Source organism: Talpa occidentalis, unplaced genomic scaffold (genome assembly GCF_014898055.3).
Source record: "Talpa occidentalis isolate TD23 unplaced genomic scaffold, MPIMG_talOcc4v2.1 talOcc4.16, whole genome shotgun sequence".
Lineage (NCBI taxonomy): Eukaryota > Metazoa > Chordata > Mammalia > Eulipotyphla > Talpidae > Talpa > Talpa occidentalis.
Genome location: NW_023601653.1, coordinates 77,848,028 through 77,872,704, shown reverse-complemented (window position 1 = coordinate 77,872,704; position 24,677 = coordinate 77,848,028). Strand labels below are relative to the sequence as shown.

The 24,677-nt window shown below is 51.7% G+C and overlaps 1 protein-coding gene across 1 annotated transcript in view; it reads left to right on the top strand.

Moving 5' to 3' along the window:
• The first annotated feature begins 1,916 nt into the window (after nucleotides 1-1,916).
• Nucleotides 1,917-24,677, top strand: part of GALNT6 (polypeptide N-acetylgalactosaminyltransferase 6) — a 30,014-nt gene continuing 7,253 nt past the window's right edge. Inside the window, exons 1-5 of the mRNA XM_037514766.2 lie at nucleotides 1,917-1,940; nucleotides 12,059-12,650; nucleotides 14,158-14,330; nucleotides 20,227-20,376; nucleotides 20,894-21,128. Of these exons, the coding sequence (XP_037370663.1) occupies nucleotides 12,160-12,650; nucleotides 14,158-14,330; nucleotides 20,227-20,376; nucleotides 20,894-21,128 (1,049 nt within the window). The 5' untranslated portion in view covers nucleotides 1,917-1,940; nucleotides 12,059-12,159. The remainder of the gene's footprint in view (nucleotides 1,941-12,058; nucleotides 12,651-14,157; nucleotides 14,331-20,226; nucleotides 20,377-20,893; nucleotides 21,129-24,677) is intronic.

The window sequence follows — 24,677 nt, the reverse complement described above, 5'->3', positions numbered from 1 at the left end:
AATTAATTATTCCAAGGACTCAAAGTCATGTTTCAAATCAGAACCAGCTTAAGTAAAATTGGGTGAGTAATTTGTTTCGGGAGCCTGGAGCACACACCATGGGTGCCGCTTCTCTCAAGAACCCCAGGCTGGGGTGTGTGTGTCAGGATATGTCCAGGAAGAGAATCGGGAGAGAATGGAGACTGTGAGTCCAGCCTAGCTCTCAGGATGTGCTGGGTCCTGACTGAAGCTCAAGGGCTAGGCCAGGCCAGCATCACACCCAGGAGTGAGAAATGAGGGGCAGCACCCCACTCTCTTCAATTGGAAAGGCCCTTATTCTGAGAAAGACAGCTGTGGAATAAGGCAAAAGATAAGAATGAGCCGCAAGGGTCTGTGAAAGGCCTAAAATAGATGATCCAGGGAAACTCACACCTTTCTTTAGGAGTTAGCTCCCAGGCAGACTCTCCAGTGTGAAAGAAAAGGAGTTGGGGGTCCGGGATTCTGCTGCTGGAGTTGGGAGAGATGGGCACCTCACCAAGGGCTAGCAGCTGCCTCCCTTTCTGCTCCTGTGGGAATGTTCTTCCTTCACTGTCACCCTGACCAAGAGGAGCTGGGAGTTCTTCTCAGTGCTCTGCTGGCATGTCTCTCCAGTTTCCGTCTCTGGAAAACCTCTAGCCTCTTTCTGAATATCTCCAGCCTGTCTTAGGGTCTCAAGTTAGGAAACAAAATCCCTCCTTATCCAGCTGTTAATCCACAAGTGGTTTCCCATGCCCTCCCCCATTCAGAACCGAGCTGCTCAGATCTGCTCACCCACACCCTTTCCTTGGGGGCTTAGGGGCTTAGACATACAAACTCATTTAAAACATACCCAAACAAAATTAAAACAGAACTAGCGGCCCTTTATTGCAGAATTATCAGCTGCTTAGAGTCAGCCATTACTGAAAAAGACCCAAACCACTGCATCCCAGAGCCTGGGAGGTGGAGACAACAGGTGGGCAGTTCCACAGCCCCAGACGCAGGGGGGGGGGGGGGGGAGGGGGGGGAGGTTGGGAGCCCGAGGTGGGGGGGTGTAATTCAGAGCTTGGGTTTCGTGGCCCAATCTACCAGGATTCTCACTCCAGCCCTGCCACTACTCTGTTCAACGGTTCTCAAAATCCATCGTGCACCAGAATCACCTGGAAGGCTTAAAAACAAAAACAAATAAACAAAAACCCTCACAAGATTGCTGTACCCCATATCCAGAGTTTTGGTTTGTTTAGGTCGGGGATAGGACTCAAAAATCTGCATCTGAAACATGACGCCGTGGACAGGCGCTTCGGGGACCGACCACTCTCAGGCTGTGCCTTGAGGCGCCTCCCGCGCGCGCTCGGATCGTCGCTGCAGGGCTGGGGGTGACTTCAGACCTGGCCTGTGAAATCCTCGGCAGGGTTGGTGGCACCCAGTTAACAACCGCTCTGGTCGAGGAGAGGGGGAGAGTCACTTGCCCAGATCAACCTGCCAATGAGAAGCAAGCCCGGCGCAGCCGGGGACTCCCCTCGCCGGCCGCCCGCTCTCCAGCACCGCAGCCAGCGCCCAGCTCCGCGCGCCCCGACGAGCCCTGCGCGCCCCCGGCGGCGCCACGCGCAAACCTCTCCTCGGTCGTCTTTGGGGTGACTAGGACCCTGCAATCTTTTCCAGCGCTGAGAAGCCGGCCGCGGAAACTGCACCCTCGGGTGGGCTGAGACCTGGAGAAGCGGGGACCCCATCAGCGGCGGCGAGGGCGGGGTGCCTGCGCCGAGGGACGCCCCCCACCCTGCGCCCCGGGGCGCGGCAGGTGGCCGGCGGCACCTGGCCGGGGCGGGCGGTAGGGCGCGCCCCAGCCGCGGAGCAAGGCCCGCCCCCGCCCCGCCCTCCAGGATGTCCCGTCGGAAATCGCAGGAGCAGCGCGGCCGCGCGGCCCCGGCTCTATCTCGGTGCCCCAGGTAAGTGGCAGAGGCTGCCCCCGACCCTCGCAGGCCCCAGACCCTTCCCTCCTCCCCCCGCCCCCGACTGGGAACCCACAACCCCAGCACTTCTGAGACTTCCCTCCAGGCCTGCTAGCTGGTGCTCCCCACCTCGCCGCCCCCCACCGCCTCCTCAGCGGCCCCCGCCCCCCCAAGTAACATGAAGGGGCTGAGCCAGAGTGGCCCCAATCTGTCCTGATGGCCTCTAGAGCCCCCTCGGGAGGACCCCTCCCCCTCTGCCTTTGCACCATCCTTAAAGGATGAGAGAAGCTCAAAGCCAGAACCTGGAATGAGTGGAGAGGGAGAGGGACCCGCCATAGCAGGCCCTCTGGGGCTCACAGCCTCCTCTTCACCCACCTAGACCCCACAGTCCTTCTGTGTCACCTCCCACCCCCTCCCCCATTGGACCCCCCATGTGTGCTGGTGCAGGAAATCCTTCAGAGAAGTTTCCTCCTGCCAGTGCCACGTTGCACCTGAGCTGCAGAGACGCCACCCTGGTGGGAGTGGGGTCTCGGCCTGCGCCATCATCCTTCCTCTGGAGCTGGGGCTTTTGGTGGTGGGCAGGAGCTGCATGGTCTTGTGAGGAGGAAATGAGACCCATGTTCATGACTATGACTCTCACCAACTTCCTGATTTATCTGTCACTTATTCCAAGCTCCAGGCTAACCAAAAAGAGAAACGGTCGGTTACTTTCCCCCAGAGCAAGTTATCTCAGATCCTGGCCTTTGCAGAGGATAGGACAGGGAGCTCCTGTGTGGGTGGAGGTGGGGTGGGGGACAGTTTGCCTGCATAGCTTAGAACAGGCCCCCCCCCACCTTTCCCACCAGCCTATTGCAACAACCCCAGGAAAGGTATTAACACTGTGCTCTCAGCTCACCTCCAGGTCCACAAGCACAGTTTGCAGGCACTGGATGAGGGCTCTGGACACCCGAAAACCTGGGGCTTGTGATCATTTTACCAGAGATGTGCGTGCACTTCCCAGGCATGTTCTCCCCTCCAACAGATGAACCGGGTCCCTCCTTATCACGGGATGGGTAAGAAGGATCGGACAAGTTCATGTGATGAGTAGTACAAGCCAAGGTACAGGGTTTGAAATGTGCCTCGGCTCAGGTTATTCAGCAGAAGCCGGAATCATTGCGGGCACTTCCTTAGTTCCTGTATCTCAATGATGCCAGCGATGACAAACAAAAACTACTCTCAGGGGCACCGGGGCTGAAAACAGGGCAGAAGTAGTCTGAGGCTGGTGGATCCTGAAGGATACAGGGCTGCCCCAGATGGCCTCATCTGTGCTAATCATGGCCCACAGAGGCAGGACAGCTAACTTGCCCCCACGGCAGCGTGGAAGAACTCAGGCCTGAAAAGTGGAGGCCCTGGGGTTTGTCAGATGCCCTCTGAGATCAGAAGCATCTTAGTCCAAGTTCGGTTGTGAGAAACCTAGGCAAGACATGTGACTTAGTGCACATAGCCATGGCCCAGAACAGAAGTCAGGGGCAGTTACGGCAGCTAACCCCAAAGCCAAGGCCTCCCAGTGCAGGGAGGCAGTGGGTATAATGGAGATAGGCAGCTGACTCAGCTGTGTTGCTAATTTGGTTGTACAACCTTCACCAGATCACATAAACACTCCCTGGGTGGGGAGCAAGTGAGTTGGTGTATATGAAAATGCTTGGCGAAGGCCCAAGCCCCAGCCAGATGCATGTGGTGTCATGGTTAACCCTGGGCTTTGGGGAGAAGTGAGCCTGAGTGTAAATTCTGCCTCTGCTGCGTCTCAGCTGTGTGGCTCTAGTCAAGTTACATAACCTTCCTGTGCTTGGGTTTCCTCTGTGAAGAATGAGGAGGTAACTGGTACTTAATTTCTCCTGGTAAGTAGTAATAGCAAAAATGGTGATGGGATTTGTAAGGCAAGACGTGTAAGGAAAGGGGGGGGGGAATAGTGTGGGTGTCTGTGCACTGGGGGACCCAGGGATAGCCGTGCCCCCAGCCTGGGTTCACCCAGCTCTTCATACAGCCCTCTGCCCGTCTGTGGGAAAACGCGTGTCTTCATTTGATGGGAATGAGAGTGAGGATTTGAACAGAGGTCAAGTGCAGGGCAGTGCCTGTCTCCATGCCCAGCTCAATGCTGTAATTGTGCTGCGTAACAGGCAAACAAGGATGGGTTCAGTCTGGGGAGAAAAAGGACTGTTAGAAGACTCTTTTGTGGCACCGGAGAACCCTGTGGGGTCAGGTTGTTCCCCTGTACCCTGTGCAACCTGGTCCTGAGCCCTAGGTAGAGGTTTAGGGTCTTGTTTTTGTATTTTGATAAGAGAAAAAGCCACATAGTAGTTTAATAATAACATGTATGAGTCCTGTATTCTGGGAGAGCCCCAGCATGCCTAAGTAAGTGGCCCATGTGGGCGCAGATGCTATCCTAGGGGGCGATTTGAAGAAAGGAAGAAGCCAATCTTCACCTTCAGTTCTGCATGCAAGAGAGAACCGAGGCTGAGACAGGGCAGCGGAATAGCGTAGCAGGGACCTCAGGGTAGAGGGATGCTTCAGGCACTGGGAGACTAAATAGACCTGTCAGGGAAATCACTGAAGACCAAGATTTAAGGATTAGGAGGGAAGAAAAAAACAGGATCTAGGTGCTTCATGTCTGGGCCTTTTGGCTCTCCCTCCCCATGTGATGGGGTAGTGGAACTTGGAAACAAACACACCGGGATACTGAGGGCAGTTCAGATGCACCTTAGTCTAAGAAGGCTCTGTGGAGGAGGGGAGTTTCTTGTGAGAATTTGCAAGAGAAAAGCAACATGGCTCAAGTAGCAAGAATGTAAAGGAAGAGTTCAAGGAGGGAAAGCTAGCCAGGGAGGGAGAGGAGCAGGTAGGAGCAGACTGCCCAGGACGTGGCTGTGCGGCAACCACATGGCGCTCCAGGACTAGGGAGACATGGCTGTGGCTGATCTGCAACAGGGAGAGAGGCCTGAGGCACCTAGGCTGGCAGGACTCTGCTCATCCTCCAGATGTTGGGCAATAAGACTGAAGATTCAGATGACGGTCTTGAGAGTAAAGAGGCAGGGGAAGATCCAGGAGATGGGGAATGAGTCAGCAGGACTTGGGAGCGGGTGTGGAAGGAACCTGACATTGAGAAGAGATTAGAAATACATGCCTGAGAGTGGGCAGGGGCAGGGGCTGCTTCAGGGATTTCCATGCCACTGGCAGTGATGAGGAAATTGGGAAGACAGGCTAACTTGGGGGGCAGGACACAGACCCTGAGTTTAGGGTGTGGCGTTTTGAGTATCCCACGGCCCTGGGTAGAGGCCTTGCGGCCAAGAGCAGACTGGGGTGAGGAGAAAAGGAAAAGCCGGTTCTGTCCCTGCCTTTCAACTCCTCTCCACAATTTGGAGACCAGCCAGGCGTTCGGGATTCCCCTCCACTAATTCCCCTTCTGGCCTCTTCCTTCCCTGACCCTCGAGCAATAGGTGATAAGACTCATTCAAGTTCCTTTTCTTTGCCTTCTCTCCGACCCAACCTGATCTTCGTGGTAGCTCCTATAGCTCCTAGGTGACTCAGGAATCCCTCCTCGAGCAGCCTGGGCACCTCCTTTGCTGGTGGATTCCTGGAGGCCAACAGTCTGGGGGGGGGGGCTCTCCAGCACAAACCCTGCATGCTGAGCTTCCCTTTGCTCACACATTACCTGCATTTAGTGACCTTGCGAACTTGGAATAGACCAAAAACTATTCGCTGAGCACAGATTATATGCCAAGCACTGTACTGGGTATACAGCGTGAGCAAAACTGAGTTGGGTTTTTCAACTGAAAATCTGTGTTTGGGTAACTTAAACTTAAAATACTATGGGAACAGAATATAAACCTGGGTACGGTAGGGAAATAGTTGATAGGCTAGTGACAGAAATAACTTTTCTGGGAAAAGAAGCCACGGTACCACCATCCGTCTTGGGGCAGCTGAAGAGTCTTGAAGGTGTAATTATGGGGAAAAGCGAAACCCTCCCAGCATCGTCATCAAAAGGGTCAGAGGTGGAAGGAGGGGTTTGGAGGAGCTAATTTGCTGCTCTGTTCACAGCATGAGAAGACAGGAAGTGAAGTAAGCGCTGGGTTTGATGGTGAGAGAGAGTGAGAAAGTTGCTTCAAGGAAGAAAGGCCGAATCACGTGTCTAAGACAGCCTCAGCCCTCCACCCTGTCGGCAGCTTCACGTTGACCTGCCCCCACCACGTGATGTCTAGCTCCCCGCACCTGCTCCCTCCGTGGAGTGGCGACAGCCAACCCTTTTCGAAGAAACCTGTAATTGAGCCTCAGTCTGTCTGGGGAACTTGAGCAAACATCTCTGTGGTGATGTCGGCCTGCTGGCTTCCTGGCTGCCACGTCTCCCTTCTCCGGGAGGAGAGCGGCTCGCTAGCAGGCAGGAAGAAACGCTGTTCCAGGGAGGCCACCTGGCCGGCGAGGGCTGTCCCGGGTCACTGACCCTGGTTTCACTAAAGCCGAAATTTTGCCAGGGAGTCCGACTTTGGCATCTCTAAAGCACTTGTAGTCCTGGGTGGGAGTCGGGGTGGGGAAGTGGAATGGAATGAGGAAGCCTCAGAAAAAACAGCCCTGCCCCAGCTCATGAGAGCTACACTCCCCGCTGACCCATGAGAGCTACACTCCCCACTGACCTCCCAGGAGGAGGTACTAGTGTGGGGACAGAGCTGTGGACCAGGCGTGGGGAGCCCAGTAACTGCTGGGTCGGTCACCAGCCGCATGGCCCTGGAAAAGCCACTCACCTCTCTGCCCTCACCTGTAAAATGGGGGTGCTGGACTCGAGACAGACCCACACAGAGTGGCCAGCACATCACGCCGTTTAAGTATTTGTTGTAAGTCCACGGAAAGCGTCACTTAGTGGAGGCTGCAAGGTGGACAGTGCTCGCCATGGGAGCTGGGAATGGTCACTTTAACCGCTTTGGCCTCATCCCTGTTTACAAGCCTGTGGGACCCCGACTACCTAAAAAGCTTATGTTAGACTTTCCAAGTGATGCTTGGTGAAGGCTGGGAGGAGAGACTGCTCGGACACAGGCAGGCTGCGAGGAGGCCAGGCAGGAGAAATAGGCTGCTAAGGGCAGGGCAAGGGAGGTGTGGATTCTGCTAGGGGCCCTGGGGAGACCTCCTGAGGGACCCCACTGCATCACTAGCCTTAACCTGCTTTGACTGGACCCAAATAAGAAACATTTAACAAGACTTATGTATGACAAGGTGTCACAAAAGTCGTAGGGCTATTCTGCACTTGGATCACGTGGAAAGTATCATTTGAAAATGTCGTCATTTACATTTCTTTCACCTTTATTGAGTTATATGAATTTTGAATAATAAATTTTCTACTGTTCATTTGTATCAGGAACTGTTCGTCATTGTCAATGGACTGGTACAAACATTAAAAAAATATTGTCCAAATTTATAAAATTAAGGTAAAAGAAATGTAAAGACAACTTAAAAATGATATTCTTTGTAAGTGTGCAGCATTTATACTTCTGAATTTATTAATGCTTAAAACCACACTAAGACTTTAGGTGCACTCTGTTATATAATGTATCCTGTGTGTATTATCTGTCTACCTATCTGTCTAGCTACCCACACTCTGAAATGAAATTTTAACAAAAACAGTATTTACTCTTATTTCATACAGTACACTTTCCGGTATTTTTCTTTTTTATTCTATTCTGCTCTTCTAAAGATTTTTTTTCATGTTGATTTGCAACATGAAACAGATTAACTGCAGGCAGTTCAAATTATTTCACAGTCATTGCAGTCAATAGTTTGATAGACACAGGGTTATCAGTGGGACAAGGTAAATTATTGCTCTGGCTGGTGGGGCCAAGGAAGTCGGTCCTATTTGTTCAGTCAAGGAAGGCTTCCCAGGAGAAGCGGCTTTTCTGGCATCATCTCACTCCTGAACCAAGGAGTGTTGTGGTCCCAAGAGTGATGGAAGAGGAAAGGTTGTGAACAAATGCTCAGCACAGCAAAGGGAGTGAGTGTGTGAAGGCTGTGGGTACACTGCCCAGTGGACTCAGAGGCCAGGCCGTGGGAGCCCGAAGCGAGGAAGTCCTTGTCTTCCTTTCTCTTGGTTTACCTACTGGTTATAAGGAAGTACATACAGGGACAGGGCGTTACCGAGGACCCTGGAGCCAGGACTCTGGGAGGCCCTCCCTGTACTTGACAAAGTGTTACAGTAGGCGCTTTTCCTTCACCAGGGATGGTGAAGGACCTTGCTAACCACACTTCTGGGAATTGTTTCCTATGCAGAGAGCAGGGATCCTTAATCCCAAAGCATCTGGCTTCCATCCCAGTAGGTATCTCTTCTAAAGGACTATTTCCAAATGCCCGTACGCTAAGCAAACAAACTAGAGACCAAGGCCCTTACTGCCAAGACTAATAACAGGTGTCTCATTTCATTTCAGGATGTGGTTAGTACCTTGAGGAAATATAGGCTCCAAAGAGAAAGTCTTAGACAGCCAGATTGGATCCAGAGAGCAGATACCTAGAAAGGGCCTGTTGAACTCTGGCATTTTCTCTCTCCAAGGCAAATAAAAAGAACAAAGGTGAACCCCACTGCAAGGTACCACGGGGCAGTGCGAGGACAAGGGAATTGGAGTGACCTGAGTGATTGGTGATTCTGAGTGAATCAGTCAGGGAGGCCTTCCTGGAGAAGGTGAGTCTTCAACAATTGGCAGCAGCTAGAAAATAAGCTATTACCATGCCTTTGTTTCTCTCATTTTTTTTAAGATTTCATTTATTTTTGAAGAGAAGAACTGGGGTGTAGGCCAGAATTGCCGGGGGTGAGAGGATTCACCAGAGATGGAGTGGGGAGCAGAACAGGTGGATCTACTGATGCTAAGAGAGGTCTGCTGCACCATATGTGGGCCAGCTCCCTGGGAGGGGATCGAACTCAGGCCATAGAGGTGATAGCACTGAAACTTAACCCCTAGGCCACCAGAGAGGCCCACCATGCCTTTGATTCTAACAGTGCTCCCTCTTTCTTGCTGGAGAGCAAAGGTAAACAAAAAGGATCAGGGAGGATGCAGGATGGTAAACACTTTCTCTTGCTGAGGGACCTTTTCTTATGCTTTGCTGGGCAGTTCTAGAAGTGATGAAGTGTCTGGCTCAAGCAGAAGCCCTTGTGCTGGCCCAGCATAGCTCACTCAACCTTGGGACAGGAAACTGCCTCCACACCTGAGGTGCATCTCTACCCATTTCCTCTGTAAAGCCTTCAAGCCCACAGGAAACTCTGCCTCTCTTAACTTGGTACTTACGGTTGTGCTATGGTTAACTTTTAGTTTTATAAATTTCTGGATAAACAATGCAGTCAGCTCAAGTACGAGAGGGTATTCAGTGAAAAATCTCTTTTCATGCTTCTGTCCTTCCCTGGACAGGTGCTCCCTGACCCTGGCGCTACTCATTCCTATTCTCCAACTCAATTTTAAAAATCCTTTTAAAAACCTCTCAGTGTCCCTCTGTGTCCCAGATGGAGTGAATTAGCCCACCCTGTCACCCAAGGGAGTTTTCCTAGCACAATTCTCACTCCTCATCAATGCTGCTGCCATCTTGGGTCAGACCCCCAAGCCCCTCTTAGCTGGCCATCCAGCTACCAACCAGGGGTCACCTTCACCAGATCCCAAGGATCTTTCATGTATCTACCTCAGGTCAAGGGTAAACTCCTTGGCTTGGTAACTTGGTCACAGCCGCCTCTCCCAGCCCATCTGCCATTCCCCTCAGACTTCGCATCCCCACCACAGCAAACTACTTGCCACCCCCCCACTTCCGTTCCCCATACCCGTCGGCCTTGTTGTCTCCACCTTGAGGTCTTTCTATGTGCTGATCCCGCTGCCTGGAATGTGCTCAGCTTGCCTGGCTAACTCCCGCTTGTGGGTTAGTGCTCAACCCAGCTTCTCCCCTATGGGACAGACAGCTGCCACCCTCCCCCACTTGCTGAGTTTCCTGCATGATCTTTCCCTCAGCACCCAAGGGTGCCCCTTTCGTGTTGTCTTTTCACCAGGTGATTTGCTTTTGAAATCTGCCTTTCCCAGTTGACTATGTGCTCCTTGTCGGCTGAGCTTGTGCATCTCTGTATTTCCCATCTGAGAGTCCCTGACATTTAGAAAGCATTTCATCTATACTGGCAGAAGGAACAAACCTACTCTCCTAATACAAAATAGACACTCAAAGAGATTTCATTCTCTTTTATTTCTGCTGCTGCCATGAATCTGATGTTATAAAAGAAGACCACCTGTCTCCCTCAGCCCAGAGAGAAACCACCTCCCCCTTGAGACCAGAGTGGCTAAGCCTTCCCCGGTCCTGGAGACACTGGACACCAGGCTTCTCCCCAGGCAGGAGCTTGTTTTAAAAAAACAGCATTAAATAGTTCAACTGGAGTTACTTGTAAGCAAGTCATGCCACAGGGTGATGAGAATGACTTTGGCCAACATGTTGAGGGTAACTGCTGGGAAGCTGAGCAAGGATTTATTATAATAACAGAAATAATTGATACCATTTATTGAGGACTTAGTATGTGCCAGGCACTCTGCAGAGTACTTTACACACATTATCTCTGATTTAGTCCGTGCCACAACCCTGTGAGTTAACTATTAGTTACCCCCACTTTGTAGATGAGAAAACTGAGGCTTAGATTAATCTGGCCAAGGAACACTATGCTTGCTGATGATAAACACTTAACACTTTTTGAGAATGTACTGTGGGCAGAAACTGCTAAGCTTTATCCACTAATTATTTTATCAAACTTAATCCCTATAAGAACCCGCAGGATTAGGTGCTATTATTATTACAAAGGGTAGAACTGGGATTCGTGTCCAGGCCTGTCACTCCCAAAGGCTAATGTCTAACCAGTGAGACTTCCTCTTCCCGAGCGGTCCCGGGAAGTTTTGCAGACAGTCATCCTCTGAGCTGTGGAATCATATGTCTGGGGGCAGAATCACCTTCCTGCCTGGAAGGTGCATTGAAGGTTATATATATATATTTTTTAAGATTTATTTATTTATTTATTTATTTATTTATACAAGCACTGGGTACAGTCAGAAGCGGGGAGGGTGAGAGAATTCACCAGAGCCAGAGCGGGAAGCAGAGCAGGCAGAAGGACCGAAGTACACTGCTGAGGGGAGCAGCAGGCGGCAGGAGAGGTCTGCGCACCATGTGGGACCCTCCTCCGGTGGCCGGGGAGCAGCCGGGGATCGAACCCGCACTGCAGAAGCTGCGGGCAGCTTTGCAACCCAGCGCTCAACCGCTGCACCACCAGGGAGGCCCGAAGATTACATTTTTTAAAAAAAATATTTTAAATTCAATGAGTAGACAAAAGAATGTTTATAAATCACTTATAGCATGGCCAACGGCTACCATCCCCTGTGAGACAAAACACTTTCCTTTGAAGTTCCCAAGCGTCACCATCCACACTTCTCTCTCCCTCTTCAGAATCGTTAGCTTCATCAATTCTCTGGTTTTCTTCATAGTTTTACCATTTATTCATTTTTGTGTTCATACACAAGCATGTAAATAAAAGTTTTACATGCTTTTAAATTTTCCATGAACTGGGTATCTTTCTGCAACTTGCTTGTCCACTCCGCTTCTGTATTGTTGCACATGGAAGAGTTTCGCCTTTGGCACTGCCGTAGGGCACTCGCAGCAGAGAGTTCACACGCCCTCCCTTCATTGTACTCCTGATGGACATGGGAATTGTTTCTAAGTTTTTCTGCTTGACTAGTGCTTCTAGAAACCTTCTGGTTCATGCTTCTTGGCTCACACCAGAATTTATCTGGAACATAAAACTAAGGGTGTAATTGTGGGGTCATAGGCCTTGTATATTTTAAATTTTACTTGATAATGCCAAAGTGATTATGTTAATTAAATCTATTCATGTAGCACCTCTGTGTTCCAGTTCTTCTAGATCCATGAATGTCAGAATCTTAGGGTCCAGTCTCCTCACTATGGCTGGAGGAAATGCAGACACAGTGAAGTGAGTCACTGGACTGGGGGGGCGTGGCCACTCAGACACGGAGCCTGAACCCCAACTCCCACCCCTTCACCAGCCCTGCCATGGCTCATTTCTCTTCCCCCTCCTCCCTTCCCAGGCAGAGGTCCCACGGTGTGATCACTACAGCGTGTCCGGCCATTTCCCAGTTGGGCCCAGCACGTGGAGCTGCCCCTGGCTCGTGGTCCCCAGTTCCACAGGATGAGACTCCTCGGCAGACGCCACATGCGCCTGCGCCTGGCTGTTGTGGGCAGCACCTTTGTGCTCTTCCTGTTCATCATGCAGAGGGATGTGAGCAGCAGAGAACAGGACACAGAGAAACCCTGGCTGAAATCCTTGGTGAACCAGAAGGATCACATGCTGGACCTCATGTTGGGGGCTATGAACAACCTAAGAGATTCGATGCCCAAGCTCCAGATCAGGGCTCCAGAGCCCCAAGAGACACAGGTCTCCAAAAACCAGTCCTGCCTCCCTGGGTTCTACACCCCGGCTGAGCTGAAGCCCTTCTGGGAACGGCCGCCGCAGGACCCCAGCAGCCCTGGGGCAGATGGGAAAGCATTTCAGAAGAGTGAGTGGACCCCCTTGGAGACCCAAGAAAAGGAAAGGGGCTATAAGAAGCACTGCTTCAATGCCTTCGCCAGCGACCGCATCTCCCTGCAGAGAGCCCTGGGGCCAGACACCCGGCCGCCTGAGTAAGTAGCCCCGGAGTCCCCAGGCCAGGCCAGCATTCAGCGCAAGGTGTGTGTGACTGCAAAGCCATGACCACTGGCCACGCACCAGGTGAAGTGCTGAAGGAGAGTTTAGAATATGGGCAAGAATTCCCTCAGAGCCCTCAATTTTTTCCTGACCTATTGCCCTTATCCCAAGGGTTGCGGTTCAAGAGAATTATGATCAGGCCACAGGTCCAGGGAGACCTGTGAGAGTGAAATGCGATTATAAAGATCTCAGGACCCAGCAGGAGGCTCTGGGCTCAGGACCTGAGCCCAGGACCTGGAACACAGGTGACCGGGAGGGGCTGAGTCCAGGCTGCAGATTCAGTGGACTTGCCCCCTGCTGAGGCCTGAGCCCAGAGACCATGGACCCTGAAGCCGAGCTGTTGAGGAAGGGGTGTTTCCCCAACAGAGGCCCAGGTGGTCGGGGCTGTCTCCACTCTTCCTGGGTGAAGGCCTACAGGGCCTTGAATTCATTCCAGCCTTTATTGGAACAGTTCATCTTCTCAATCTTGCACTTAGCCCTTTGCCCTGACGCCACCTCATTATAATGCTGCCATGGCCGGGTTCATCACACTCTCCTCACTTTAAAGACTTTGTCTTCCTCATTGTGACGTTGTCTTTTTCCACTTAGTAATGTTACCCTTTGGGGCAGCATTACTGCCCCACCCCCCTATTCATGATTCTTGAGGATTATGAACCTGGGATTCCTCAGACTTGAATCAGGCACCAAAGTCCCAGGATGCAGAGACACCTGGAGCCTCAGGAGTGCCTGAGAAGGAAAGACACTGGGTGTGAGGACAGACAGGGCAGGAAGTTTGAGAGTCTCCTGGGGAGTGTCTGTGACCTGAAGAAGGGGTTAAGGAAAGGTGTTGGGCCACATGAATCCACGATCTACACGTTCCCACCCGAGTCCAGTATGAGATCCAGGATCTACACATTCCCACCTCCACCGAGATGGCGTGTCAGGAGGGGCAGCGTGGCCAAGTGCACAGTGGTTAGAGTAGATGAGGATCAAGGAAAGGTCACAGGAAATGGACCGATGGTAGCATCAGACCACAGGGAACGAATGAGAAATGGATTTGAGAGGAACTGTAAGTTGTAAGTAGAAGAACCTTTTCCTCTCAGCAGGTAAGGAAACCGTAGTCACTTTGCCTCCTCTAGCTGACCCCTCTGGGATCTCTAGATGGGATTCACTTTATTCATGACACATGAGAGACTCAGTCCTGGGAACCCCCAGACCTAATGAGGGAATGGAGGGGAGCATGGAGGGAGCCCTCAGCCTCACAGCTGAGCCCAGACTTTGAGTGGGTTGCTGGGACCTCGGCACGGGCCAACACAGGCTAAGCCAGGAACAGGCTCACAACTCCAACTCCCAACTCGTGCTCTGAGGGTTGGAAGATGCTGAAGGAAGCCTGTGGACAAGCCCTCCATACCCGTGGGCCTCCCAGGGACCTGGGAAGCTGGAGCTACACTTTCATCCTTCCAGATGTGTCGACCAGAAGTTCCGGCGCTGCCCCCCACTTCCTGCTACCAGCGTTGTCATTGTGTTCCACAACGAGGCCTGGTCCACGCTGCTGCGAACGGTGTACAGTGTCCTACACACCACCCCTGCTATCCTGCTGAAGGAGATCATACTGGTGGATGATGCCAGCACAGAGGGTAAGGCTGCAGGGGCCTCCGGGAGGGGGCTGGGGTCTCCCCAATGCCAGGAAGCGGGGAAAGTTCTCTCGAGGGCTGGCACCATCCAAGGGCCTGTTGCTTAGAGTCATAGCTCATCAAAAAGGCCAGGAGAGGAAGGAGGCAGGTGAATGAGGAAGGTGGGGAAGGGACAAGTGGACCGCAACCCTAGCCACGCCCAAAGCAAATCAGAAAAGCTGGGACAGGTGGTGGCAAAGCGCGGCCTTCCTCTCGGTTTCTCCCCTGCTAGCCCAGTCTGGAGGATTCTACTCAGAGCCCCCTTTTGCTGTTGTTGTCAAGAAGCAAGCAAGGTTGCTTCCTAAACTTCTGCCTTCAAAGCAGTTCCACAAACATCTAATGAGTGCCTTGTGCCTGGCACTGACCCAGCTATAGGGCACTGACCTCCCTTGACAAATGACAAGTGAGATGGAGCTTGCCCTGAGCAGGCTCACAGCGCTCGTCAGTCAGCTGGCCACCTACAGAGCCAGCCACAGCGGCGTGGATGCAACATGGCCCTAAATAAAGGACGGGCAGGGATGTGGCCTGGAGAGTTGGCACTCAGGTGTTCAGAAACTGTCTGATTCTTCCCTTGCTCTGTGATCATGGGCAAGACTCGTAGCTTCTCTGAACCTCACTTTCCTCTACTAAAATTGGAGACAATAGTCCCCATCACATGGTGGGCAGGAGACAGATGATTCACATACCACTGACAACCTAGCAGCGTGAGAATCCCATAAACATTAGAGTCATGTTTCCCTTGTGCCGGAACAGGGCTGTGAAACCAGCAGGGGTGATTGCTGCGCTGCGGGGCTGGAGCAGGCCACAGGGCTGGGGTGGATGATGGGTGTCTAGGGAGAGTGCAGGGGTGTTAAGTTTCTGGAGGAGGGATGGTAGAAGCAGACTCCTAGAGACAGAGGTGTGTTTGGGAAAATTTATGAGTTTTGATGTGGTTGAAGCTTCAGTTTGTAGTAGGAAATGACACTAAAAAAGATGATGAATTGAAATCTATGCCATGGTAAAAGTACTTACTTCAAAAAAAAAAAGAGGAGTTACTGAAGGTGTTTAAACTGAAGAGTGACCTTGTCTCAGAGGGATGGCAGCTTTGGCGGGGGGTGGGGTGGGACAGGTAACTGTCAGGCAGAGAGGCAGAGGACCCCAAATCAGAAAGGAAGTTCTTAACATCACCTGAAAATGGGGTGATGCCACAATCAGGAAAGGGACTATGGACCCTGCACCATTAGCCCTGGCGCCTCTGGGAGCAGAGGCCAGGTCTGGAGCTCATGCAGCTGGGCTCCGGTGCCACTCTCGCCAGTGTGGACCCCAGGGCACTCCAGTAGAGGTCCTGCCCCTCCTCACCTTCCCCAGCCGCCCTCTTGCTCCCTGGGTTGGAGGTGGTGCTCAAAACCAGCAGAGGCTGGAAAGCCAGTGGAAGGCAGTAGAAGGAGGCGCTGGTGAGCAGTGTTGACTCCATTTCTTCAGGGAGCTCACATCTTCCCAGGGAGGACAGAAACCCTGCACACTGAAAAAACAAAGGCAAGTAAGTGTCAGGGTCTGGTGACATGACCGGAAAAGGTCTGGTGGGCAAGGAACAGAGATTAGGCTTCTAGAAGGGAGGAGCAAGAATTTGGCAGAGGTGGATGGGGCTTGGGAGTGGCCTCCGGGGAGCCTTAGTAGGGAGGAATAGGTGTGTGGAGTCCAGCAAGTGTCTCACCTGCCCTTCCTTTCAAATGGGCTCTCTTATAATCCTCCCTCCCCGCAACTTTCTGCTGTCTACTCTTCTGAAGCATCTTCCCTTGAATCATATGTGGTAGAAATTTTTTTATATTTATTTTTTTTATAGAGGCATGTTTTATTTATTTGTTTGTTTGTTTGTTTGTTTGTTTGGTTTATACAAGCACTGGGTACAGTCAGAAGCGCGGGAGGGTGAGAGAATTCACCAGAGCCAGAGCGGGGAGCAGAGCAGGCAGAAGGACCGAAGGACACTGCTGAGGGGAGCAGCGGGCGGCAGGAGAGGTCTGTGCGCCATGTGGGACCCTCCTCCGGTGGCCGGGGAGCAGCCGGGGATCAAACCGGCACCGCAGAGGCCGTGAGCAGCTTCGCAACCCAGCGCTCAACCACTGCGCCACCGGGAGACCCTGTGGTACAAATTTTAAACTGTTCTAACTCGTCACTTTGTGCGTCCATAATGTGCAAGGTCCTTGTTGGACAACTCTGACCAAGTGATGTAGTGCTGGCTGGCATGGCAGCATCTAAAGGGCAGAGTGGACTGTGCCTAGGAGGGTGGGCTTTGCAGTAGCCCCTTCAAAAGATCGACCCCTAACAACAGACACCTGCTCCCATTCTCTCTCGTTGTCTTGCTTATTTCCTGGGACAACTCCAGCATCTCAGAATCTTATTTTTCTGGGTTCTAGCCTCCTTTGAAAATCTGCTAAAGCTCTTCCTCTTCCTATAATTGTGCACAATTTCCACACCAATGTGCACATACATTTTTGCATGTAATGCCAGGGATACTGTGAGCCCTGAAATAAACAAATCCTACCTTGAGGGCTTTTGGAGTCCAGCGATATTTTCAGCAATGTCCAGTTCATTGGAGAAAGGGGGAAAAAATACCTCAGATCCATGATCAGAAATCTCTGCAGTCCGCAGCAGGATAAAATTTCCCACATGTTTGACTGTTTGATCAGATTAACTGGTTCTTATTTCACACACACACAAACCAGAGCTGTGTCTCTGCTGAGATACAGTGTCCTTTCTCTGGGCCTTATCAGATGCCTGCAGCTGCTCTATGACCTTGGGTGTGTGGGTTTTTGACACTGGGGGATATCAAGAAGTGGCCCGGTGTCAGGCTGGAGAGGTTTTTCACCCCTCCCCCCGCCCCACCCAGAGTCTGACCCTGGACACAGACTCCTAGAAGTGGAACCATATAGTATTGTCCTTCTGTAGCTGCCTTATTTCGCTAAGCATCATGCTTCACCCATGTCAGGATTTCCTCCTTGTTAAGGATGACTGCTTCACTGCATGTGTCTGTGTCCGTTCACCCACCCACCTGCCCGTGGACATGGTTTTGCCATGTTGGCTCCTGTGAGCAGCGCTGCGGTCAACAGGGGTGTGTGCATGTTTTGTTTGAGTCTCTTCTTTCCCTTCTTTGGGGTCTATGCCCAGAAGTGGAATTACTGGATCACATGGTAACTCTGTTTAATTTTTGTGGAACTACTATACCGTTAGATTTGTTTTGAAGTGCAGTTTTAGAACCACTGGAGTTACATGTTCTGATTTCGAGGTTTTTTGTTTTTTTTTAAGGTGCTAATATTTTTTTTAAGATTCATTTATTTATGCATACAAGAGCTGGGGTACAGGCCAGAGATGTGGGGGGGGGTGTGTGAGAGGACTCACCAGAGACAGTGGGGAACAGAACAGGCAGACTGATGAAATACACTGCTGAGGGGAGCAGCGGGCGAGACAGGAGAGGTCTGCTGTGCCATGTGGGTTTCTCCCTGGCCAGCCGGGGATAGAACTCGTGCTGCAGAGGCTGCGGATTGCTTCATAGTGCAGTGCTTAACCCCTTGCGCCACCAGGGAGGCCCCTGATTTCAAGTTTTAAGAGCGAATTCTGCGGCTTGCTGCGGCTGCATGTGGAGAGCAGATTAGGAAGAGTGATGCAGACAGAGCCGGAGACCTGTTGGGAAATCTCTGCTGGGGTGATGGGTCAGAGAACTGGCGGTGCTTTCTGATGGAGTGCTAGTGCGAGGTGGTGAAAGGGGAGACCCCAGCTCACTCCTAGATTAGAGCAACTGGCAGGACTTTGGGGAGACCAGGGACCAGGTTTGGGGGGGCATCTGGAGTTCATTTGGGGCATGTTAGATCTGTGGTCCTATTAGACATCCAAGTCAAGATGACAAGGCCAGGAAAACTGCCCCGGGAGTTTTAGATGGCGTTTCAAACCGTGGGACTGAGCGAGGTGTGAGTGTTGCGGGCCACAGGAGTCTCCAGGTGTGAGGAAAGAAGCTGGGTTTGGGCAGTAGGGTGTTGACCCCAAATTAGGAGGCTGCTTTGGAGAAAGTAAGAGAGCATGGATGTGCTTGTCTGTGTCCCCACACTCCTCTCCGGGGTGTATGTGACCAGTGAGGACTGTCATGAAGAGCATTACTTAAGGGCCCTTCTTATTTAAGGGCACTCCCCAGAAGGGCCTGAGGTTGATGCTCAGAATCGCTGGGTCCAACCACCTGAGACAGGAAGGAAGTCGGGGAGGGCTCTGAACAGCTCAGGCCCCGCTGGGCTTCACGGCTCAGCGCTTCACAGTCTCTTACCACAAAAGCCACTTCCTATGATACTTTGTCCACGAACTTCCCGTGAGTCTCAGAGGAACGTCAGCCCCAGAGAAGATAAGGCTTCTGGTTGGGATCCCTCCTCCTTTCTGCTAGAGCCAGTGCTTGGGGTGGTGTTTGGAGCAGGAGTCTGGTAGCTCCTTGAAGGCAGGATCCAGGCCAGGCCCCTCCCTACCCAGGATGGTGCTTGCCACCTGGGCACACACTGTGTTTGCTAAGGAGTGCTAGGCCAAAGCTGCCACAGAAGCCTGTTTTGGACTCATGAGTATTGGGAACAGCACTCCCTGTTTCAGTGTTTTAACCTTTGTAGAGAAGATTAAATAAGAAAGTCAACATGAAAGCACCTAGTTCAGTGGCTGGCACACAGTAGGCACTCAAGTACTGGAGCAAGGGTTGGGGGGAGGGGTGTGAGTGTGTGTGTAAATGAATGAGAGTGAGAGACCAGAGAGACCATTGACTTGCTTCCAGCCCTTCTGTTTGTGTAACTCTGTGTTCAAAGCAAGACGGAAACACAGGGCTGATCCCTCGGCCCAAGAGGAGAAGGATACGCTCCTCCGTCTCCCTGTCCTCCACCTCCACGTCCAAAACTACAGGCTACTCCATTCTGCAGATCAGTTTAGTGGCACAGATACACCAAAATGGCAGTTAATAAAACATGACTGGATTCAGAATATGTTTCAAGGTGGATGGCCTCAGAATAGAGCTCTTTCTGAATGCTCTGAGGATTTCAGACTGAGTAACAGCTTATGAAGTAAGCCCCCTCTCAGAAGGAGCTAGAGGGTCTCAGCAGAGACCCCTCTCTTCAAAGAACGCTCCCCATGCCCCTCAAATTCAGGACGGCTGCCCCTGCTGTGGGCTCCCTCCGCCCTGCACCACCAGGCCCTGATCACCTGCCCTGCAATTGCTGCTCCCTGGCAGACGCTTGGTACATGTTTTTAAATTTAATTAAAAAGCTGCTCAACAACTTTTCGTCTTCATAAAGAATTCCATATGCAGAGGAGGTAATAAAGGGGATTAGACTAAGACTTCTTTCTGCTGATCCAACAAGCAAGATAGCAACATTGTGTGCGCTCCGCCCAGTAGACCAGTCTGCAGAGCCAGGAGACAGGGAGTCAGATGCTGAGAAATTGCTGCCGCAGCCACCAGAAGCACAAGGAGAGAAGGCTGGAGTCCAAGGCTGGAGGATGGTGGCTGAGAGGTGCAGAGAACAGGAGAGGCATGAGAGCCTTTGGCAGAAGTGTGCGCTTATCTGAGGCCAAAATAAAAGCTAACTCCTGTGTCAGACAATAGAGAAGGTGCTTGGGTAAACAGGCCCAGGGTGGGCACTACAGAGCCAGGGGCCTGGCAAAGGACAGCAGGGAGTGCGTGACCACACAGATGACTTCCTCCCTCTGCCTCCCCCACCTCTGGCTTCTATGGAAATGGTTAGTGCAGGAGGCGAAAGAGGTTTAAAACTCTGAGCTGTTGGAGGCCCCAGAACACTGGGACTGGCTGCCTGGGGGCTAGGTCTGCCACACAGTGGTAAGCTGGCAACGACCATGCTGTGCCTTCCAGAGTACTTGAAGGAGCACCTGGAGCAGTACGTGAAGCAGCTGCAGGTGGTGAGGGTGGTGCGGCAGCAGGAGCGGAAGGGGTTGATCACTGCCCGGCTCCTGGGGGCCAGCGTGGCCCAGGCGGAGGTGCTCACCTTCCTGGATGCCCACTGTGAGTAAAAAGTGCCTGCCTGGCACCGGGAGGCCTGGGGTGGTCTGGTCCCCCTCCCTGGCAGAATGAAAAGCTGTCCCACAGCATCACGAAGGCCCCTTCCTAAGCTGCTGATCCGGGGTGGGGGGGCGGGTGGCAAGACTTCCTCCAGTTCCTTGTATCCTTTTCCACTCCAGCCACAGGCATGTCTTATCAGGAGGCCCACTCAGCCCTCTGACAACTGGTGGCCCCACAATTGCTGGGCATGCTTTCCTGTGCAAAAGCTAAAGCAGAAGCTCACTTGGGTTGACCGAGTGACACCTCTGGTCCCCCCTCCAAAGCTGCCTGCCCCTTTGGGGAAGGGGAGCAGGAGGGTCTCAAGAGCTCACGCTGTTCTCCCTTCAGCTGTGGAGCTTGCCTGTGTCTGCCTATAACCAGGGAGTGGGCAGAGGGTCCTCTTGTCCTCCTGGGTCTCCCCCTGGCACGGGCTCATCTGTGGCCAGGACCCTGACCCATGCCTCCCCTTCGGGACCTGCAGGCGAGTGCTTCCACGGCTGGCTGGAACCCCTCCTGGCTCGGATCGCCGAGGATGAGACCGCAGTGGTGAGTCCGGACATCGTCACCATCAACCTTAACACGTTTGAGTTCTCCAAGCCTGTCCCGGGAGGCAGAGTTCATAGCCGTGGGAACTTTGACTGGAGCCTGACCTTCGGCTGGGAGACTCTACCGCAGCATGAGAAGCAGAGGCGCAAGGATGAGACCTACCCCATCAAGTAAGGAGCATACCTGGTGAGACCCCGACCTGGCCCCCATGAGCCCAGGCTGCCCAGGGGGCCTGGTCACGTCAAGTCAACATGCATTAGGCGCTCTGTCAAGCACTTGCCATATTTTCTTTAATCCTCGTGTCTTGTGAGGTAGGTGCGAGGATTAGCCTGATTGACAGGTGAGAACACTGAGACTCCCGGTGATAAACCACACTGGCCTCTGATGATGCAGCCAGAAATGGCAGAGAAGGTTGCCCACCCGGCCTGTCTGTTCCAGGCCTGTCCTCCCACCATCACCTCTTGCTCTTCTTCAGCACTAACTGCCCAGCGCTGGACGAAGGGAGATCCCTTACGTGCTTGATCTCATTATTTACTCCTCCCTCTCCTCAGAAGGACATGACTGATGCTTTCTTGCAGAGACACTGAGAGATGGCGGTAGAGGCCCTGGTTGAAGAGCCATCATAATAAGAAGGGGTGGTGCATGCTCCCAGGCCACTGTCTTTTTTTTTTTTTTTTAACTTTAATTCATTCATAGCAATTAATCACATTTTTTTTTTTTTTTTTTTTTTTAAATATTAAATTTTATTTTTATATTCCCCCATACAATTGCAAACGCCCCATTCTGACCCCAATCCTTCCCCTCCCGCCCCCCCCCACCCCCAAAAAGTGTCTCTGGTTCATAGTTTTTTTGTTGATTTTGATTTTCACTTTCTTATATTCATTTTCCTGGTCCCTTATTTAAGTTTTCTAGATTCCTGCTATGAGTGAGACCATCCGGTATTTTTCTTTTTCTTTTTGGCTTATTTCGCTGAGCATGATCCCTTCCAGTGCCATCCATGTTGCTGCAAATTGCATGTGTTTATCTTTTTTGAATGCTGAGTAATATTCCATGGTATATATGTACCACATCTTCTTGATCCAGTCATCTATTTTTGGGCATTTGGGTTGTTTCCAAAGCTTAGCTATTGTAAACAGTGCTGCTATAAACATAGGGGTGCAGGTGCTCTTTGGAATTGATGTTTCTGTGTCCTTTGGGTAAATACCTAGGAGTGGAATTGCTGGATCATATGGAAGCTCTATGTTTAGTAGGTCCAGAAATCTCCACACAGCTCTCCATAGTGGTTGGACCAGTTTGCACTCCCACCAACAGTGCACAAGAGTTCCTTTTTCTCCACATCCTCGCCAACATTTGTTGTTGCTAGTTTTTTTAATATGTGCCATTCTCACTGGTGTGAGATGGTATCTCATGGTAGTTTTGATTTGCATTTCCCTGATTACAAGTGATGTTGAACATTTTTTCATATGTCTGTTGGCCATTTGCATTTCCTCTTCAGAGAAGTTTCTTTTTAGCTCTTCTGCCCATTTTTTGACTGGATTATTTTCTTTGTTGTTGCTGAGTCTCATCAGCTCTTTGCAGATTTTTGTGATCAGTCCTTTATCATTAGTGTTGTGTGCAAAAATGTTCTCCCAGTTGGTGGGGTTTCTCTTTGTTTTTGTTATTGTCTCTTTTGCTGTGCAGAAGCTCTTTAATTTGATGTAGTCCCAGCTGTTTATCTTTCTCTTCACTATCACTGCTTTGGGTGATGTGTCTGTAAAGATGTCTTTGATGCCAGGCCACTGTCTTTGAAAAGACAAAACCTATTAAACGAAGACAGGTCCCTGTGGTTTGCAGTTTGTTGCAGTTGCCCTGACTTTTTCCAGTAAAGGCCCAGAGAGTAAATATTTTAGGTTTGGCCAAATGCATAGTCCATTGCCTATTATTCCTTGCTTTTTTTTTTTTTAAAGAACCCTTTAAAATATAAGAATCATTCTTTGCATCAGAGCCATACAGAACCCGGCCAGATCTGGGCCATAGTTCCTAGCTTGCCAACCCTGAGCTATGGGATGGGCACTTAAAAGCTGACTCTGTTTAATGCCTAGCTGGCTCTGCCATCCCCTCATGAGTCCAACCTGGCCTTTCCTTTCCAGATTGCCTGTTGGAGCTGTTAGGGACCACAAATTTATTTTAACCTCTGTCTCAGTAGAACCACATTAGGGAGAGACTTTGGGGGCATCCTAGGGTTTGGGATTATCTGTACTGGCAAGGAAACTTGCAGATCAACTGAATACCCATCAGAGATGGCGGGAAGCAGAAGCTGGGGTACACTGAACAGAGGGAAGAGAGAAGGTTTGAATGGAGGAAAGAGTTGAGTGACTCACCCTCCGCATGCCTAAATCCTAAGAAACACCAAGGAGTCTGAGTAGAGAAGGCTTGAGGGGTGCCACAGAAGGAACCCCATGGAGCCTGAACAGCCAGCTGCTCTTCCTTCTCCATCAGGAGTAAAAGAAGCAACAGAAGGGGGGCAGGGGAACAGAGAAGGCAGAAGAAAGAAAAGAAGTTGGCTCTCCCTGTTGACGCTCTGCTACAGGAGTTTCATAGATGTCCTTTGTTTGGTAGGTGCAGTGATAAAGCCCCCTTCCTGCAAGTGGGGGCCCAAGTACACAGTGGCACAGTCAGGGACGAGCTACTATTCGCCGCCCATCACTGACGTCCGTATCCAGGGTCCACGCACTGGGAGACTAAGTGCCAGTGTCTGAGGAGTGAATTTGCTCCCTGGTCCAAATGCCCTCGTGACGTGCTCGGCTTGCTGGAGGCACATCACACCAGCAGCCGCAGCTAGTGCCCTTTGCTCTCACTTGCAGGCAGCTAAGAGGGAAGGTAAAGGGCCCAGGGGAGCCTAGAAGTAAGCCAGGAAATACCGGCAGCTTCCAGAGGTTGGCTGTTGGTCCTGGGACTGCAGTGAGGTCCGCCTAGAGGTTTTATCATCTGTGACTTCTCCCCTGGGGAGAACTCATAAAACCGAGAGGCAGGCCCAGGTCCAGGAGACCCTCCAGAAGAAGCAGGTTAGCTCCAGAGTGCTCAGCGAGAGTCCCTGGACAGTCTTTCTTCCTGGCCTCACTTGAGCTGGCTTAGAACCCCTGCAAGAGGCCAGAACAACAGCGTACGGGTTTCCTGACTGAAAGTCCTTCCAGAAAAGGGCTATAGGAGCCAACCTCAAGAGAAGCCTCCTGGTAACACCAAGGTCGGACTCCTGTGTGGCCCAGAGACAGAGGCACCCAGTGTGTGCAAAGCACCTTCCAGTTCTGGGCTGCAGAGCTCTCGCTCCTTTCTGCATGGTTGTGCCACGTGGTGCTGCCACTGAGACAGCAGAGCCCGTGGTGCTGGCCTGGCGCAGAGGCCAAGAGCTAAGATCATGTACATGCCCGGCCCTTGTCTCCCCAGCGCCCACGCTGCCTTCAGCCCTTAGCTATGGCCCTCTTAGCAGCAAGGTGGTATCTAAATTCTAGGAATGAGATGTCTTTGTCACTTTATTGTGACCTGGCCCCTGCCTCTCTGCCCTAGTCTGAAAACCAGGACCTCTTTGTCATCTCCCTTCAAGCAAAGCTGAGCTTGATTTTACCTTACATCCTGTTCTGATTCCAGAAACACCTCCTCAGTTTCCTCTGTTCAGGGTAACTGACAGCGTTTCCCCAAAGCTGCAGTTTCTCATATAGGATTGAGCACCTGGGCCAGGTTCC